The sequence below is a fragment of the Vicia villosa genome, linkage group LG7, assembly GCF_029867415.1.
Source record: "Vicia villosa cultivar HV-30 ecotype Madison, WI linkage group LG7, Vvil1.0, whole genome shotgun sequence".
NCBI classification, from domain to species: Eukaryota; Viridiplantae; Streptophyta; class Magnoliopsida; order Fabales; family Fabaceae; genus Vicia; species Vicia villosa.
Window position 1 is genome coordinate 103,812,847 of NC_081186.1, and position 19,266 is coordinate 103,832,112.

Here is a 19,266-nt window from a genome sequence, read left to right on the forward strand (position 1 = left end):
ATACTAGATGGCATGTAGATGAAAAAGTCTAAGATGAAAATTTTTGTCATGTAGCTAACTCATTGCAATGGAAGAAAATTGATTTCTTGTTTCTATATTTTGTTAATGAACCGAGGAACATTAGGCTTGGACTTGCCACCGATGGAATGAACCTTTTTGGTAATTTGAGTACTAACCATGCGTCATGGCCTGTTCTTTTCTTAATTTATAACCTATCTATATGGTTTTGCATGAAGCGCAAGTATATGATGTTATCGATGATGATTTTGGGTCCAAAACAACCAGGGAATGGCATAGATGTTTATTTATCGCCATTGATTAAAGATTTAAGACTTTCGTGGGAGGAAGGTATTGATGTTGATGATGATAACTTTAAGTTCTGTGCCATGTTATTTTGCACAATCAATGACTTTCCTGTATACGGTAATTTATCTGGGTACAACGTCAGGGGTCATAAAGCGTGTCCTAAATGTGAAGTTGATACATGTCACAACCAATTACCAAAAGGAAAAAAGACAATTTATCTTGGGCATTGAAGATTTCTAAGACCTAATCATTCGTATCGTAGATTGCGCAAGGCATTTAATGGAGAACATGAGTCTGGTATCGCTCCAAAACTCATAACTGGGAAGAAAGTTTATATAAGACAACAACACATTAAAGTTGTCTTTTGGAAAGAAACAAAAAAGCCAGTGGAGAAAAATTCTTGGAAAAAGAGGTCGGTGTTCTTTGATCTTCCATAATAGTTCAGTCTTGATGTAAGACACTTCTCAACATTAAAGGCAAGATAAAAGCTACTAAGAAATCGCGCAAAGATATGGTTGTGATGGATATACGACAAGAATTATCTCCAAAAGAAGTAGAAAATATAACCTATTTTCCTGTCACACTCTGTCTAAAAAAAGAAAAAAATTGATTGTTTGCAGAGTATCAAAGTTCCCCAATGGTACTCATAAATTATGAAGAAACTTGGGTCAGAGAATGATCACAAATTAATTGACTTAAAATCTCATGATTGTCATGTCTTGATGCTACAACTTCTTCCAGTGGCTATCTGTGGCATCTTACCAAGAAATGTAAGAGTGACTATAACCAGATTGTGCTTATTATTCAATGCTATATGTAGTAAAGTTATATATCCTGAAAATTTAGATGAATTGGAACAGGAAGCTGCAATTATCTTTTCCCAATTAGAGATGTTTTTCCCTCCATCATTCTTTGACATTCTGGTTCACTTAGTTGTTCATCTACTAAGGGAGATTAGAATTTGTGGTCCAGTTTATTTGTGGTGGATGTATCCAGTAGAGCGTTACATGAAGATTTTCAAAGGGTATACAAAGAATCATCACCGTCCAGAAGCTTCGATCGTAGAAAGGTACATCACAGAAAAAGCTATTGAGTTTTGCACAAACTATTTGTCAGATGTGAACTTTATAGGAGCTCCCGAGTCTCGTCATGACGAGTTTTATGATGGTAGAGGTATTCAAGGTTTAAATGTTAAAACATTTAATCGATTAGTAGTTCTTCAAGCATATTTGTATATATTGAATAACCTTAGTGAAGTTGATCTACACTTGACCACGCACAAAGCTCTTATAAAGGAAAAACACCCTCGGATGAATGAAAAATGATTGTTGACGAAGCATAACAGAACTTTCATATATTAGTTTAATGAAAGTATTTCTAATGGGAGTGGTGCATCAGATAATTGAAAATGGTTGTCACGTATGCCTAAGTTTAATGTAATTACTTGGAGTGCATACGACATTATAAAATATTTATTTTGTACAAAATCAAAAGATGATCGTAGCACCATGCAAAATAATGGTGTTATGGTTGAGGCTGAATCCATGTACTTTTCTAATTTCAAAGATTACAATCTCGCGTACTTTGGGATCATTGAGGAGATTTTGGAGATTGAGTATATTTCTTTTAAAGTGCCTTTATTTAAGTGCAGGTGGATTGACAATAAAACTGGTGTAGAAACATATGAATTAGGATTCAGAAGGGTTGATCTTCGAAAGGCAACTTAAAAAAACGAATCATTCATCATGTCAAACCAAGCAAAACAACCTTTTTATGTCACTGATCCATCTAACACTAGATGGTCAATTTTTCTTCAAGGAAAACATATTCCCGATAGTATTGATGAAAATCGAGATTTTAACTATGAGACTCCTTGTTTAGCTACACGTGTAAGTCAATCATCTGAAAAAAATGATTTAGATGATGTGCATGCTATTTGTCGTGATCGTGAATAGGGCATATGGGAAAAATAGTAAGTAAATGGTTTTTTGCTTTTGTTTCTTAATCATTTGTTTTAATTTTGATGAAAAATTATAAAGTGTGTGCCATTTAGAGTTTGTGTTTGGTGTTAATCAATGAATATTTCTGTTTGAGATTGAGGAGTGGGCAAAATATACAATATCTGTTCCAGGAATCTGCAAAACATGGTTTTGTATTCTAAAATATGGTTCTGTAGTTCAGGTGCAGACGGTAGTAGAAAAAAATAAAACAATAACCCCTCAGTTTCTAAAATAAACTGAGGTAAGAATATTGATATATTACCTCGGTTCTTGAAAATACTGAGTGTTAATATTAGGCGCGCCATCCAATTATGAAAATAATAAAAATGTTGACATTGGGAATCAAACTCACGTGCAGTTAACTTAACTCCTCAGAGTTTTAATAACCGAGGTGATAAGGAGTAGCCTTTCATGACACCCTTGTTTATCTCGCTTATGTAACCGACATCAAACACATTTTGCATCCGTCGTAAGATGTTTTTTTTGTAGTAGTGACTGTTTCTTCCAAATCGATGCACAAGGGACAATTAACCTACTGCACATCACCCATGACACCTCTAATAGACAATTCTTTCCTAGTTGACAACTTGTTGAGGATAAGTCTCCAATAAAACAACTTGATCTTGCTTTTAACTTTGGCTTTCCACAAAAATCTTAATTCTTCTAGCAAACTATCATCTAGTGCCATATTAGCATTACTCAAACCAACCCACTTCAAGTAACTTTTATTTACAAAGAACCCATTAGTATTTCTCCACCACATTACTTTATCAACACGATTTTGAAAAGGTTGAACCTTCTTCAAAATCTCCATTAATCCTTCCAATTGAACTACATAATCTTCTAACAGGTTAGTTTCCTATATACCTAGGTCCCAATGCCACATATTTTCAATCCAAAATCCCATTTTTGTCACTTTAATAAGTGGAAGAGTGGAGCAATTATGAACCTAAGGATGAAGGATCCTTAGAGGAACAACTCCCAACCATTTATGGTTCTAAAATTCAAAAGATTACTCATTCTCAAACTTACAGGAAATGCTATCAGAAAACCACTATTGACCTTCAATAGGGGATACAAACACACTTCTCACACTTTCCACAAAAGTGAATATCTTTTTTCGTTGCAAGACTCTACTGCATCCAGGACTTTGGAACTAGTATCACCATACGTGAATGTTAGCAAACTTGACCAAATGGCATCTGGCTCAGTTAGGATTCTCCAGCATCACTTTAAAATGAAAGCATGATTGAACTTCTCATAGTTCTTGGTGATGGGGAGTCTGGGAGAGTCGGGAGCCAATTGGACCAATGCACCAGGACCATAAGAGAGGGAGACGCAAAATATCAACCCAAAACCTTCAGGTGATAGGTGAATGAGTCTTCTCTATTATAAATAAAACAATACACACATTCATATGCAATGTGGGACTTTAATCACTTACACTTTCACCCAACATTCTCCCCACAAGTATGAGTCCCCCACATTCTATAATAGGATCCAATTCAGAATTCAACTCTCGCTCCTCCACCAAGCTGAACCACAACTCAGATACCATTGTTGGGGGACCGTGGGAGCCGAGAGCCCCAACGAGATCAATGCTCCAGGACCACAAGAGAGGGATACACCACATATTAACAAAAACCTTAAGGTAATAGGTGAATGGGTCATCTCTCTTATAAATCCATCATTTCACCCATTCATAGGCAATACGAGACTTTAATCACTCACACTTGCACCCAACACTTGGCTCCTAAACCACCATCTTCTTTAGCCATATATAAACTCTAGCCCAATCCAAATGATCTTTAAACTAGTTTAGCGAGCAATATGACTGGTAAGAAGATTGGAAAATTGCAATAAAATCGACCCAAAGTAGCAGTTTGGCTAATTCTCCAGGTTTTTAATGTTTTGGAACTCCACAAACATATGAGGTACATCAGGAGAAAGAGCGACCCACACACCTTACATGAAGAAATCTCTGATATGTTGTTTTAATTACATTGAAATTTTTTGTTGTTTTCTTTATATAATAACTTCTAATTTAATATATTTTCAAGGGCACGATTTAAAGAAGGAATTAAGGATCGCATTGCAAGGGAAACGATTGACTTGATGGATTTTGAGATATCTCCCACCTATGACACAAGGCTGGTTAAAAGGTTATAGTCTAATCGCACTTCTAAGAACCAATCTGAAGTTTGTTGATGCCAACATTATATATGCATTGTAATAATGTGGCATCCTGAGACATCGTCATTTTACATGTCATTTGGTGAAATGATTATTACTTATGATGATGTTTCTTGTTTACTTCACCTTTCGATTAAAGAGGATTTCTATCGCCATCCTACGAGTATAAATCAAAACAGAGGTGTTGCACTTGCTGAAGAGTTATTGGGGTTGACTAACGAGGAGGCCAGGGCATATAGATGATGACACTCTGTCAGCACATAATTTTTATAGCATTTTTTCTTTTCTTTCACTAAGTTTGAGTTGATTTTAGTTAAGTTTTATTAGGAATTAATGTGTTTTTGGAAGAAGACCAAGAATAAGGAAGAGAGTAGAAAACATAAAGAAATAAGGTGAAAAGGAGCAAGAAAGAGGCAAAACAGATATGGGACTTACGGTGGGACTTGCGGAAAATGAAAGATAAGATTCAGAGCTAAAACTTTCATGAAGAAGTATAAGTCTAAATGAGAATTTAAATGGATGAAAAATAGAGATGAAAAATATGACGTTGTGATAATGCTAAATTGTGGGATTGGGTTTTTCTCTCAACTCTAAAAGCCCAATACCAACTCCTATTTAAGAGAAGGATTAGAGGAGGATTCAATATCAGGTGTTGGGAAGAAAATTGAACAATAAATCACATTCTGGAGCGAAGGTTTTCATCATCGAAAATCAAATTTAAACCAGACTTCCACGTACTATTTCTTCATTACTTCTGTCATGAATTTAATTAGTATGAGTTGTTAGTTTTCTCTTTATTAAGTTTTGTTAAGATGAACTTGTATGAATCTATTGGGATCATCTGTTAGGTCTTTGTTCTATTTGAACTTTTGATTAAATCAATTATGTTATTCAATTGATATTTGTGTTTAATGTTTTATATGCGTTAATGAATGTCCATATATCGATTCAGATTCGTGTTGATTACTAACCCTAACTGTATGAATCCGACCTAAGTTAACTACTAATTTTTATAATTGAGCAAGAGATAGGAAATTATTGTGACATAGGATTTAACACACCGAAACATAGCCTGTTGTAACTATCCAGCTGACCTAAGAGATTGAGGATTTGTTGTATAGAATAATGAGTTATATACCAAGAGATTGAGTATAACAATTAAGTTAAACCGTCATGATTGGTGAATTAATCATCGTAAGAGTAAATAGACGCTATCATCAATAATGACATATAGGAGATTCAAAGCAAAATCTAATCGCCTCTAATTTGATCAATTTTTCAACGATTTGTTTATGCAATTTACTTTTCGCAAATTAAAATCTTTTAAAACCCTCCATTTAATTTCAATAGCACTTGAATCACCTTGTTAAAAAAAAAAGCAATCCCTGTGAAGATGGGCTTGTAAATTTTATTCATTTGATAACAATTAGTACATTTGCTAATTTTGTCATCAATGGGTAGGAGCTGATATTATAGCACAATAAGAAAAAGGAGTTGATATTATAGCACAATAAGAAAAAGGAGTTGATATTATAGCACAATAAGAAAAAGGTGTGAGGAACATGTGATTCTGACCTCCTATCAACTTGCCACTGTTGGATCTAATTGAATTGAAAAACGATCTGTAGGAAGGGTCGGATAAGGTGGAGACAGTTTTAACCGCTTACACTATAAAAACTTGAAAAGTGCCAGTTCCAAAAAAAAAAAAATTTTCTCACCCCCCAAATACTTCTCAGTCATTCATCCACTTGGACGTTACAGTTCCAACTTTGCAAATTCTTTAGGGTATGTTTGGAAGAGAGAAGAAGTTGAAAAGAGAGAAAGATGTGAGAAAGAGTGTGAAAAGAGAGAAAAAGAAGAGAAGTAGACTAGATTTGATGTAGTGTTTGGAATAAGAGAAAGAAGAGAGAAATAGAAGAGAAATAAGTGTTTTATTTTATGATAAAGACATAAATGTCCTTGGTTAAAATAAATAAATTTATTAATTTTATTAGTTAATTTTTAAATAATAATATGTGCTAAATAAATTACTTGATTTTATTTTTAACTTTAAATATTATTTTAATATTTCTTAGTTAAATTTTTTTTATTTTCATTATAAATAAATTTATATTAGTTTATATAATGAATTTTGCAAATAGATTTAAATTATGTTACGTAATAATTGGTCTACCAATTTGTTTTAGGTAAAAAGAAAAAAAAACTAGTAGTATTATATATTATTATTATTATTATTATTATTATTATTATTATTATTAATTATTAATTTATTATTGTTGTGCATATTTTTTGTTTCTCTACCATTCATAATAGGTATTGTTTCTCACCTATATTATAAAGTGACATTTGAACAAAAAGAATGAGGGTATATATGAAAAGTTAAAAAATAACATGTATCCTTCATGTTTCTTCGCTCAAGAGAGAAGATTGGAAATATTGATGGGATCCACTATATTTGGATCTCTCCTTGCTATTTCATTGCCCACCAAACAAGAGAAAGAGTGCATTTCTTTCCAACTTCTCTCTCTGCTAACTCTCTCTTACCAACTTCTCTCCAACCAAGCATACCCTTAGAAAACACAAAATTCAAACCAGACTTTCACTCTATCTTAACTATAAAGTTTTAGAAGAGATGAAAATTCATATATATAATATCATCCATGAATAACATATGGGCTCCAGATTTTGACCACAAAATTTATTATATGGATGATACCCAATAAAATTGAAAGGTTTAACTTAACTTTTGCACCCATTTGCGAGAGGTCCATTCATACTAAAAGCACTAAGCATTATTGAAATATTGAATCCCATATTCCAAACGAGGCGATTATTTTTTCCAATAAAAATAAAAAGTGTACATTCCACCAATCACATTGCATCATTTAATTTTATCTTATTTAATTAATTATTAAATAGTATATTTTTTTTGTTGTTTCCAAGACATTTTACATTGAAGGTAACTTTACCCAACTTTTTAAGTTAGGTAGATAAGAATTCACAAAAATATTTTTTCCTCAAATTTTGTAGGGACACGTTAAGATTTATTTAACTTTTCAACGACAAGATATATAGTAAATAATTTGTACAGATCAAACACGCTATCTTTTTCATTAATTGTCTTATTATTATATTCAAAACCATGTTATCTCTCAACTACTGAAAATTTGTATTTAAAGAACACAAACCCTCAACAACAATCATCAATTAAGTTACAAATTAATCATTCATAAAAATGAAAATCCTCCTTCTAGTTTTTGTTACACTTTTAGCAACATGTCATGGTGATGTCCTAAACCATGAACATGGTTCAACCAACAAAATTTTCCCACTCCGAATGAAAACTGGTCCAGGTGGACACTACATTCCAGAAGTGTCATGTTCTAGTTGGAGACTTGGTGTTGAAGCACACAACGTTATTAACTTCAAAACTGTTCCACTAGAATGTGGAGAATATGTTGGTAACTATTTGTTAGGTGATCAATATAGAGCTGACTCTAAAACTGTTAACCGTGAAGGTTATTATTATGCTAAGTCTCTTAATATAAGTGGAGATGGAAAAGACATATGGGTGTTTGATATTGATGAAACTTCATTATCTAATCTTCCATATTATGCTAAACATGGATTTGGGTATGCTCATGATTTTTTTTTCTTTTTTTATTCATGATAATATATTGATTAATCATTTTTTAAATTTATTTGACATTTATATGTTTATTGATTATAGGGTGAATCCATACAATGATACATTGTTTAATGAATGGGTTGGCCTTGGAAAAGCACCAGCACTGCCAGAGTCACAGAAATTATACAAAAAATTGTTGTCTCTTGGTGTGAAGATTGTGTTCTTAACAGGAAGACCACTCAAACAAACTGATATAACTGCTAAGAATTTGAAACTTGCTGGATATCACACATGGGAAAGGCTAATTTTAAAGTAAGTTTTACTTCTAAATTATATATACACACGTTGTATATTCTTTCAACCTATGAAATACAATTTCTGGTCACACCTCTAGGATAGGCGTGTCGCGGTGTCTGATATTTATATGATAATTGTCGAAAAGTCAGATACTAATATTTTATTCATAGAACAAGTGTTAGACATAGACAAATATTTTAAAAAATATATTTATTCTTTTTCTTAAAATGCTTCATACCTTTTTTTAAAATATAATTGTTACACAAATTTAAGAAGATTAAATATTATTAAAGAAATATTATCAATGAAGGATTAAAGGAAGACATAGATTTTTATTACAATAATTTATAATTTTTTTAATAATATATGTATAAGTGCAGGTCAATTATTATCGTATGTAACAGTAGAGCTGTCAAAACGGGTTAGTCCATATAGGCCGGTCCAATAGGCCTGAAAAATTATAGGGTTTGGACTTCAAAATTAGAACCCATATTTTTCAGGGCTTTTTTAGCCCAGCCTTGAAAAGTCCGCTACCCATTAGGGCTAGCCCATATGGACCGTGGGTAGCCCATTTGACCCGCATAATCATAAATTTAAAAAAATATATTAAAATTTATATTATCTTACTCCAAAATAGCATATTGACTTTTCTCACTTCACTAAATTTTATTTCTATTTTATTCAATTTTTCTCTTTTAAATCTTATACATTAATATAATCAACATTTTTCATCGTATTATATTAGTTTTTCTCTTATAATAAATATTCAAGTATTATTTTATACAATTTAGACCTATATTGTATTTAGAAACACATTATAGTATTCATAAGAGATAATATAGTACTTAAAAATGTATTATGTTTAAAATAACATAATTTTTAATTTTATTTATAATAAATATTATGGAGTTTTTATTTTAATTTTTTAAAATAAAAAGTCCATTTAGGGTCAGGTAGCCCGAAGTCCATTTAGAGTTGGGCTCGGGTAATAAATCTCGAGCCCATATTACACATGGCCTTTTTGGCTCAGCCCTAAAAAGCCTAGGACCCGTTAGGGTCGGGCCATTTAGGGTCAGATAGTCCATATTGACAGCTCTTGTAACAGTACTTAAATTCTAAAATTTTAAAATTATTGATGTTGAAGTGTTCGTGTCGTGTGTATTCTGATGTTGTGTTAGAGTTGATAGCTTTCGACCAAGAACAAAATAATAAAGTATTTTTATCTTTAATATTAATTTTGGGTTCTAATATTAATCTTAGGAGTTTATTTTGATCTTTAATTTAAAAATTGTCCAAATAACTTTTTTAGCTATCCAAAATGTGTTGTGGTAATCATTTTTGTCTATTTAACAATCAATTTTTAAAATTTTTTATCGCTAATTAAATATAAATATCAGCATAATACATTTTGAAGAATTAAATTTAAAGAATTGAATTGATATACACCAACCGTGCAAAGAATTTTTACACTATCAATTAATTATAATCGTTAAATTTTTATTTTTATTTGACTTTTTTTATCATATTTAAAGGATCACCGATCATTAATAATTGTGAATGTGATCCAGCAGATAGTGTAAAATATTCTATACCCACAGTATATATTCTAAATTTATCATTTGCATGGTATATACTATATATTCTATAGCTAAAATAATAAAATATTTTATGAACAAAATAGACTAATATGATAAAAAATACACACTAGTGAATTATTTTTGACCTTTAAGCATTAAATATGTTTGTTTGGGATACGTGAAATCATTTGGATAATGATGTCTAACTTACTCTGAAAACTATTTGTAAATATTATATATAGATAAAATAGCAAGTAAAATATCAAGTATAACACTGTTTATATGGTTGCAGGGATTTATCAATATATCATGGTAAAACAGCAGTTACATACAAATCAACTGAGAGAAAGAAGCTTGAAAAAGAAGGATACAGAATTATTGGAAATATTGGTGATCAATGGAGTGATATTCTTGGAACCAACACTGGGGATAGGACTTTCAAGCTCCCTGATCCTATCTACTACATCGCTTAATTAATTAAGCTTTATCCATGGTTTAAATAATTAGCTTAGCTACTTACCGAATGGATTTTATTTTTCTATATGAATATTCCTGTCATGTAATCCATTATGAGCCCTTTTGATAGAAAGGTTTATCTCAAGTGATATAAGTATTGAGTTTTTATTTTTAGCATTATCGTCTTGTTTAAATTTTTCCTATAGTCACTTGTGACATTTGAAATGGTCTCAACATCACTAAAATCTTCCTTAGCCAGGCCTATGTTCCAATTCTAAACATATCCATTAGACTTCCCCATCTTTGCTATTTTGTAGGATGGTTAGGATGCAATTGAGTATATGCAGTTGGATATAGAATTTTTAATGGCTCTTGCCTCATCCAATTGCACTTCCAAAACCCAATATTTCTGTCATTGCCTAGTCTGCAGCAAACTTACTTGTTAAACCAATTATGATCCTCCAAAATACTCAAGCCTACACTTATCACATCCCTCCACCATAAGGACTTTTTGATGCCTTTTATTGAGCCTGCAGCTCCAAAATCTTGTCTTGTAAATTGACATACTTGGGAGATAATAAACCAACCCAGATGGATAGCTTAAAGTTTTGTTATTCTCTTTACTTTTTGTGTAAACCCCTGTGTTCTTGCTAAAATTACCTTTTGGATAACCTTCTTGATGCTAGTCAAGTGAGGTCGCAAATGTATGGAAGTGTGTCTGTAACGAGTTTGTTATCAGTGTATTTTATCCTCCATTTTTCAGATGCCTTCCTATTTGCTTTGGTATCCTTTATATAGCTTGTGTTTCAAATCTTTATCCATAATGAGTCGCCCCTTCGTCTCTCATGCTTAAATGTTTTAGATACCGCCTGCCATCACCATTATTGCCACCAATCATGCTCTAGAACAGCTCTACCATCACTTTCATAACCTCCGTGCAACTCTAGGATTGTCTCTTAACCGTTACGTTGGACTACCAACTCGACTATCAAGCATCTACCAAGAGTCGAGTTATGTGTTCTATTCCGGGATCCTGCACGACTATGGCACACGGGCAATAACTCGGCACCTTGTTGGTTAAGGATATTCCTACACCTCTGGTTTCACACCCTCGACTAACACTGAGAGAGATATCCCGACTGAACTAAAAACTCAACGAATTACATAAGCCCCTGAGGCTAAATCCTGAAAGGAGGAAATGTTCAGACAAAGAATCCTGAAATGATTGTCTAGCTCAGACTTGATTTGTCTAGAGATCGTCCATAGTCCTCGGCTTGATGTCGTATGACGGTGTGATCAGCAATGACTGTGAATATCTTACAAGATTTCTCCTTTCTCTTCGTAATGATGAATTTTTATGGAAAAACTAAGGCCACAAGAAGCATGAAGTGGAAGGAAGCTCGGAATCTCTCACCTCAACATGTTTGGAAGCATTGCCTATCCCCATGTTCCAGGCGGAAGAAGAACAAAGCTCAATGATAAAAGTGAGAAGTATATGTTCATGAGTTACGACTCAAGCTCCAAAAGGTACAAGCTCTATAATTAAAATAATGGAAAGCTCTTCATAAGTCGCGACGTGGAGTTCAAAGAAAAAGATGAAGTGGAACAACCAATGATAGAGGAACATATTACACCACCTACCTCACCGACACCAAGGTTGGATGAAATAAGATCAAGTGAAAGGACATCGTGACTAAGGAGCATTGAAGAGCTTTACGAGGTAACTGAAAACTAAAATGACATTAACCTCTTTTGATTTTTTGGTGATTGTAAGCCTTTAAGATACCAAGAAGCGATAGAAAACATAAAGTGGAGAGACGTTATGGACGAAGAAATCAAGTCAATCACGAAGAATGATACGTGGGAACTTACTACACTTCCACGAGAACACAAAGCAATCAGAGTAAGATGGATGTATAAAGCAAAGAAGAATGCAAAATGAGATGTGGAGAGATACAAAGCAAGATTGGTGGAGAAATCATATAGTCAAAGATAAGGAATTGACTATGATAAGGTATTTTCTCCCTTTCCTCGACTTGAAACTATTAGATTGGTCATTTCTTGAATGGTTTTCTCAAAAAAGTTTATATCAGACAACTATTGGGCTATGAAGTAAAAGGGCAAGAAGAAAAAGTCTTGAAGTTGAAGAAGGCGTTGTACGGTTTAAAGCAAACACTGAGAGCATGGAATGTCTGAATCGACAAGTACTTTCAAGACGATAACTTCATCAAGTGCCCATATGAGCATGCACTCTATATCAAAGTGCAAAGTGGAGATATTTTGATTGTGTTTGTACGTAGATGAGTTGATTTTCACAGGGAAACAATCCAAGCATGTTCGAAGAGTTCAAGAAAGACATGTCAAATGAATTTTAGATGACGAATACGGGACTTATGGAATATTATCTCGGCATCGAAGTAAAGAAAGAAAACAAAGGAATTTTCATCATCCAAGAAGGTTATGGCAAAGAAGTCCTTAAGAAGTTCAAGATGGATGGCGCCATTCCAGTTGGCACCCCGATGGAATGTGGCAGCAAGTTGAGCAAGCATGAAAATAGAGAGATTATGGATCCAACACTTTACCAAAGTTTGGTTGGAAGTCTATGTTAATTGACAAATACAAAGCCAAATATTCTCTATGATGTCGGAGTCGTAAGTCGCTACATGGAAGCTCCAACAATAACTCACTTAAAGGCGGCAAAGAGAATTCTTCGATATATCAAAAGTACAACAAACTTTGGCTTGCATTATTACTCTTCTAAGAGTTATGATATTGCTGGCTATAATGATAGAGATTGAAGTGGAGACTTGGATGATAGAAAAAGCATTACTACTTTTGTGTTCTTTATAAGAGATGCTGCTTTTACTTGGATGTAAAAGAAGCAACCAACAGTCGCACTATAAACTTCTAAAGCTGAGTGTGTCACCGCCACATCATGTGTTTGTCATGCTATTTGGATAAGGAACTTGTTGAAAGAGTTAAGAATGCCACAAGAAGATCTAATAGAAATATGTGTTGACAATAAATCAACACTTTCTTTAGCAAAGAGTCTCGTCTTTAATGAAATAAGTAAGCATATAGACACCTGTTACTAGTTAATAAGATAATGCACCGAGAAAAAGGAAGTGAAGTTGAAGTATGTGATGTCTCAAGATCAAGCTTCCGACATTTTCACCAAACCACTCAAGTTAGAAACGTTTATGAAGCTAAGGAGTATGCTTGGAGTCACAAATTAAATTTAAGGAGGATATTGTTGAAATATAATTAAACTTGATTTGGGCCTAACTTTATTATTTGGTTTTTTGGACTTAGTTATTTTGAGTGTTAATAATTTTGGGTAATGTTTTTAGAAAACTATAGCAGTGTTTAGAGTATCTAGATATTTTTTATGGTTGTAATATTTTCTAGAATACTCTTGAGATTTTTAGGATTGAGAATTCTCTAGAAATTAGTGTGTTTGGAGTTCTCCTTAGAATGCGATAAATAGGGATGTAATCACACATTTTTGCATCAAATAAAAAATATAAAGCTAAAAAAAATATCTCCTACCTATCAAGTCTCTAATATTCATAAATACTTTGTCTAAACATACATAAACATAAACATAAACATAAAAGGCCTTATTTCCAACAGTATGCACCAGAATTATGCACCAGAAATGATCTAACTTAAAAAATCATTGAACATGTATGCACCAAAATTTAAAACATGGATCAAATTTAAACATGTATGGACCAGAATTACGCACCAGAATTGATCAAATTTAAACATGTATGGACCAGAATTACGCACCAGAATTGATCAAATTTAAAAAAATCAATTGAACATGTATGCACCAGAATTTTACACTTGGATCTAATTTTAAGCTACACATGAAATTTTCCACTTGGTTCGGTCGGGTAAGCTCAGATTGATATTAGAGTTGTGGTAAGGTTATAATTAGATGGTTCGGTATTAAAAGTTACTCACAGTTTCATGTTCTTATTATTTGATATTTAAAATTTGTAAGATGATTTAGTTTTGACAATATCATATTTAACAATTGTATTCTTTTTTTTACACAACTCTCTGTTGTATTCTTTTTTTTTTTTACACAACTCTCTGTTGTATTTGTATTCTATATGATCAACTACTTGTAGCATTTCTTCTTGTATTCTTGAGTAGTGTTTTAAACACAATTATGTCTTTTCAAAAAATAATAATAATTATGAGTATAGAATTTAAATTTATTACCATTATTTTTTTTAACCCGCTTTACTAACTTTTATTTTAATTGAAAGTAAATCATATTAAATTCAAATTTATCAATTTTTCTTTCTTTTATTATTATTATAAATATAAAAAATTTCAAACATCAATACAATTATAAATCATAAGTTTTCACAACATAATTTTACAAAATTTATTTTACAAAATAATTATTTATGCTTTTAAAAATATATATTTTTACAAAAAAATTAAAAAAAAAACATTGTTAACATATTAAAAAAACATTATTAACACACATAAATATGATGAACCGTATATGTTGAAATATGAAATGTGTGTCAAAATAAATTGCGCTTTCTATTCCTAAAGATTCTCAACATGAAAGATATATAAACATGCAGCTTGCATGCATGCTTGGTAAAACAAAAGCTTAATATTTGTAACTTAAAATCAATAGTTCTTCTATTTGTAATATCAATAGTTCTTCCGTTTCTAATGGCTTTCAACAACAACAATAAAATTCACCAGCACTTGAAGGTTGTTCCTCCATCATCATCATCATCATCACAAACAACAATAACCATTCCTCTCACTTCCTATGACCTACTTTTTCTAAGGTCCCGTCCAGTAGAGCGCATCTTCTTCTACACCCTCATAAATTCTCAATCACACCCCTCTTTCTTCTTCCAAAATATTGTTCCAACTCTCAATTCTTCACTCTCTCTAACCCTCCAACACTTTCTACCTATAGCTGGCAAAATCGTTTGGCCTTCAGATTCTTCAAAACCATTCATCCGTTTCAATCCTAATGACAATGATACCGGAGTTTCATTGCTCATAGCAGAATCTAATGCTGATTTCGATCATGTCATTTCAAACTCACCCCATGAAGCTTCGTTATCTCGGTCATTTATACCCGACTTGGAATCTTCAGATTCCTTTGCTTCTATTATCTCACTGCAAATCACTTTTTTCCCAAACTCTGGCTTCGGCATAGGAATTACTTCACACCATGCTGTTTTTGATGGAAAATCTTCATCCATGTTCATGAAAGCTTGGGCTTATATATGCAACAAAATAATTCAATCTGAAACACCAACTTTGTTGCCAGAGTTAGAGCCTTCGTTCAACCGAGAAATCATCGACGACAAAAATGGAGATGACTCAATCGAGCGCATAAACAAGTTATTCCAAACGGAAACTGTAAATCAAAGAAGCTTAAAGATTTTTCCATTTGAAACAAAACTTGTAGACTCTGTCCGTGCTACGTTCAAGCTCACACGCGAAGATTTGGATATAATAAAGCAAAATGTGTTATCAAAATGGGAAATATCTGATACTAATGAATCAAAGCCACATACTCTATCCTCTTTTGTTCTCACTTGTGCTCATTCAGTTGTTTCTATAGCAAAAGCTATGCATGGAGTTGAAAAAGAGAGAGAAAAATTTTCTTTTGCTTTTGCAGTAGATTGTAGAGCAAGGTTGGAACCACAAGTACCAAACAACTATTTTGGTAACTGTGTAAGAGGGGCTTTTATGGATACAAAACCATTTGATTTCAAAGAAGAAGATAGTGTCTTTGTAGTTGCCAAACGTATGCATGAGAAAATAAAGATGATAAAAGAAAAGGGTCTTGAAGGAAATATTTTGGATGTGTATGATAAATATAATTCTTTAAATAATGAAGGATGTGAAACTATAGGGATTGCTGGGTCTAATAGATTTGGTGTTTATGAGACTGATTTTGGTTTTGGAAGGCCAAAAAAGGTGGAGATTGTGTCAATTGATGGAGGTTTGGCAATTGGTTTGTCAGAGAGCAAAGATGGCAATGGTGGAGTTGAAGTTGGTCTTGTTCGTAATAGACATGTAATGGATTTGTTTAGCATTTTGTTTCATGGATTTCAACATTGCAACAAACCTGCATCTCTGCTGGCAACTTGTTAAAGGAAACTCTTGCTGGTCCAATCTTCTGGCTGCTAGGGTGTTAAGGAACAAAAGAGCAATTTCTTACCATCTAAGCTCCTCTATTTGGACAAGCATTAAAGACAGTTATCAAGTGGTGATGGATAACTCTAAATGGATCATAGGTGATGGAAAAAACATTAACTTCTGGCTTGACAATTGGTTAGATGAGCCTTTGGTGAAGAAGTATAAAATTCCTCAGATTTTTCACAAGAGAATTGCTGTGTTGGTTAAAGATTGGATTGAAGATAATAGGTGGAAAATCCCCTCAAATGTGTTAGCAGCTTATCCTGGCCTTAGAGATTTAGTGGAGAAGGTGGAAATCCCAAATTTTGACAGTGAGGACCAAATAATATGGAAGAATTCTGGCACTGGGGAGCTCACTGTTAAATTGGCCTTTGACTTTCTTCAAAATCAGGGCAATGGTAATATTCTGCCTTTTTATCCCTGGAACAAATGCGTGCCTCCCTCTCACTCAATGCTTATATGGAGAATTGCTCATGATAGAATGCCCACGGATGAGCATTTGAAAGTCAGAAGCTTCCAATTTCCGTCTATGTGTGTTCTGTGCAGAAAGAGTTCTGAAAACACTGCTCACATTTTTTTCCATTGTTCTTTTGTGCAAAATATTTGGAACTGGCTGCTTCCTAGGCTGCAGTATGCTGGCAATATTCTCTCTTTGCAGGATTGCTCCAACCTAGTGAATGCCTCGTGGTCTAGGCAAACTAAAGAGGTTGCTTTCTCTTGCATTTGCAGTGTTTTCTCCACTGTTTGGCGGGCCAGAAACCTGAGGATTTTTGAAGATAAAGAGATGCACTGGAAAATCTGCATTAGCAACATAATTTCAAGAGCTAGGCTGGTGGGGAATCACACTGCTTGTACCTCTAATAACTGTATCGACAGTTTCACCATCCTTAAGAATTTTGATGTGGTTATCTTGCCTAGTAAACCTTTGAGTCTTTTGGAGGTTGTGTGGTCTCCTCCTCCTATTGATTGGATAAAGATCAATGTGGATGGTCTCGCTCGTGGATCTCCTTCGTTGAGTGCGTGTGGAGGCATTTTCCGTAATTGCCATGCCTTGCATTTGGGAAGCTTTTGCAAGTTCTTGGGTGAAGGGGATGCTGTTCATGCTGAGCTTTGGGCTGTTATCATTGCCATGGAAAAGGCCAAAGTGCTTGGCTACAAGAAAGTTTGGCTGGAGACTGATTGCAAGTTGGTTGTCTCTGCGTTTTCGGATCCTAGTCGTGTTCCTTGGAAGATTAGATCTCGTCGGCTCCACTGTATTGATTACACTCGTAAGATCGAGTTTATGATCTCTCACGCTTTCCGTGAAGCCAATTTTTGTGCTGATCTTCTTGCGAATTTAGGACTATCTTTCGGTAAATTTTTTTGGTTTGATCATGTACATTCTAGTTTAGTTTCTGACTACCTCTTAGACAAGGTAGGCACTCCTAGAATTAGATTGTGTTCTTAAAGGGGTTTTGGCTTCATCCCCCCCTTTGTGTTGTTTTATTCTTCTTTTGGTTTTAATATTATTATCAGTTTAAAAAAAAAAAAAAAAGGTAATAAAATGCATTTGAATTTTTAATTTTTTAAACAAAGTTTAATTTAATCGGACTTATTCATACTTCTAATTATAATTATTTAAAAGGATGTGCTTTAAATTACTAAAATATTTTTAAAATAAGGAGTTTTTTTGGTATACATTGAGAAAAATGATATAGATGAAGATATTTGATATAAAATGTCTCACACTCGGAGACATCTTGTTTAAGGTTGCTTTGCGCATAAGTATTCTTAGATAATTATCACGATTTTGGTGAAGTGTTTCTTTTTATAGATAATTTGATAGATGTGGCGATGATGTGGTTTCGTTAGCACATTTCATTCTTACTTAGACATGAAATATTTAGGGTTATCAGTCGGGGGTTAGGATTAGAAAAACGCGGTAGGGTATTTTTTTTATGTATTTTCAGATGTTTTACCAGTATTTTTCCAACTTTGAGAACTATGTTTGTAATATTATGACATGTTTTTTTAATTACTAATTGATTATCCTATTTTGAGATTTTAATTGTTGAATTAAATTATGGATTATGGCACTGTTAGTCAGATTAAAATGGCTTCGGATTCAAAAAAATACAAACTTGAAAAATGTTTTTGCCTACACTTCATGCAGGAAAGTTTTCGAATATACATATCTGAAATCATTTAATAAATATTCGAAGATGCATATCTGAAACTTATACTGAATAAATAAATGATAATTCTCATTGAAAAACACTGAACAATTGGTTCATGGATATTTTCGAAGATGCATCTCCAAATATAACTCAGAATTATTCGTATATGCTTTTCCGAACCATTTTTGTCAATAATTCATAATGCGTTCAAAGATGCATCTCTGAATATTTTAAAAACATTTTTAAATATTTAAAAATGTGATTCACTACACAAAGAGTAGAAGAAGAAAAATTGCCCATTTTTAAAACATTACACACAGCTTATGTGTGTTCTTCTTCTACTTAATTGGGCTCAAGCTCAAACCTACTGCTTATCATATTTTACTTTAATAAATAACTTGTTGAATATTCGAAAATTTTATATCATACCTCTAAAATTATATTTTCACCCTTAC

The 19,266-nt window shown here is 33.0% G+C and overlaps 2 protein-coding genes across 2 annotated transcripts; both read left to right on the forward strand.

The window, feature by feature from the left end:
- Window positions 1-7,691: 7,691 nt before the first annotated feature.
- LOC131618117 (stem 28 kDa glycoprotein-like) lies at window positions 7,692-10,631 on the forward strand. The gene is made up of 3 exons (XM_058889380.1): window positions 7,692-8,132; window positions 8,230-8,439; window positions 10,294-10,631. The coding sequence occupies exons 1-3, from the start codon at window positions 7,735-7,737 to the stop codon at window positions 10,472-10,474; spliced, it is 789 nt and encodes a 262-aa protein (XP_058745363.1). The 5' UTR covers window positions 7,692-7,734; the 3' UTR covers window positions 10,475-10,631.
- Window positions 10,632-15,161: 4,530 nt separating this feature from the next.
- LOC131619887 (malonyl-CoA:anthocyanidin 5-O-glucoside-6''-O-malonyltransferase-like) lies at window positions 15,162-16,610 on the forward strand. The gene has a single exon (XM_058890926.1). The coding sequence runs from the start codon at window positions 15,162-15,164 to the stop codon at window positions 16,608-16,610; it is 1,449 nt and encodes a 482-aa protein (XP_058746909.1).
- The last annotated feature ends 2,656 nt before the right edge of the window (window positions 16,611-19,266 follow it).

What these genes read in the sequence shown, in the direction of transcription:
- LOC131619887 (XM_058890926.1), top strand. Translation starts at nt 15,162, where the DNA reads ATGGCTTTCAACAACAACAATAAAATTCACCAGCACTTGAAGGTTGTT.
- LOC131618117 (XM_058889380.1), top strand. Translation starts at nt 7,735, where the DNA reads ATGAAAATCCTCCTTCTAGTTTTTGTTACACTTTTAGCAACATGTCAT. An exon ending in TATGCTAAACATGGATTTGG is followed by an intron (nt 8,133 to 8,229) that starts GTATGCTCATGA and finishes TATTGATTATAG; the next exon opens with GGTGAATCCATACAATGATA. An exon ending in TGGGAAAGGCTAATTTTAAA is followed by an intron (nt 8,440 to 10,293) that starts GTAAGTTTTACT and finishes ATATGGTTGCAG; the next exon opens with GGATTTATCAATATATCATG.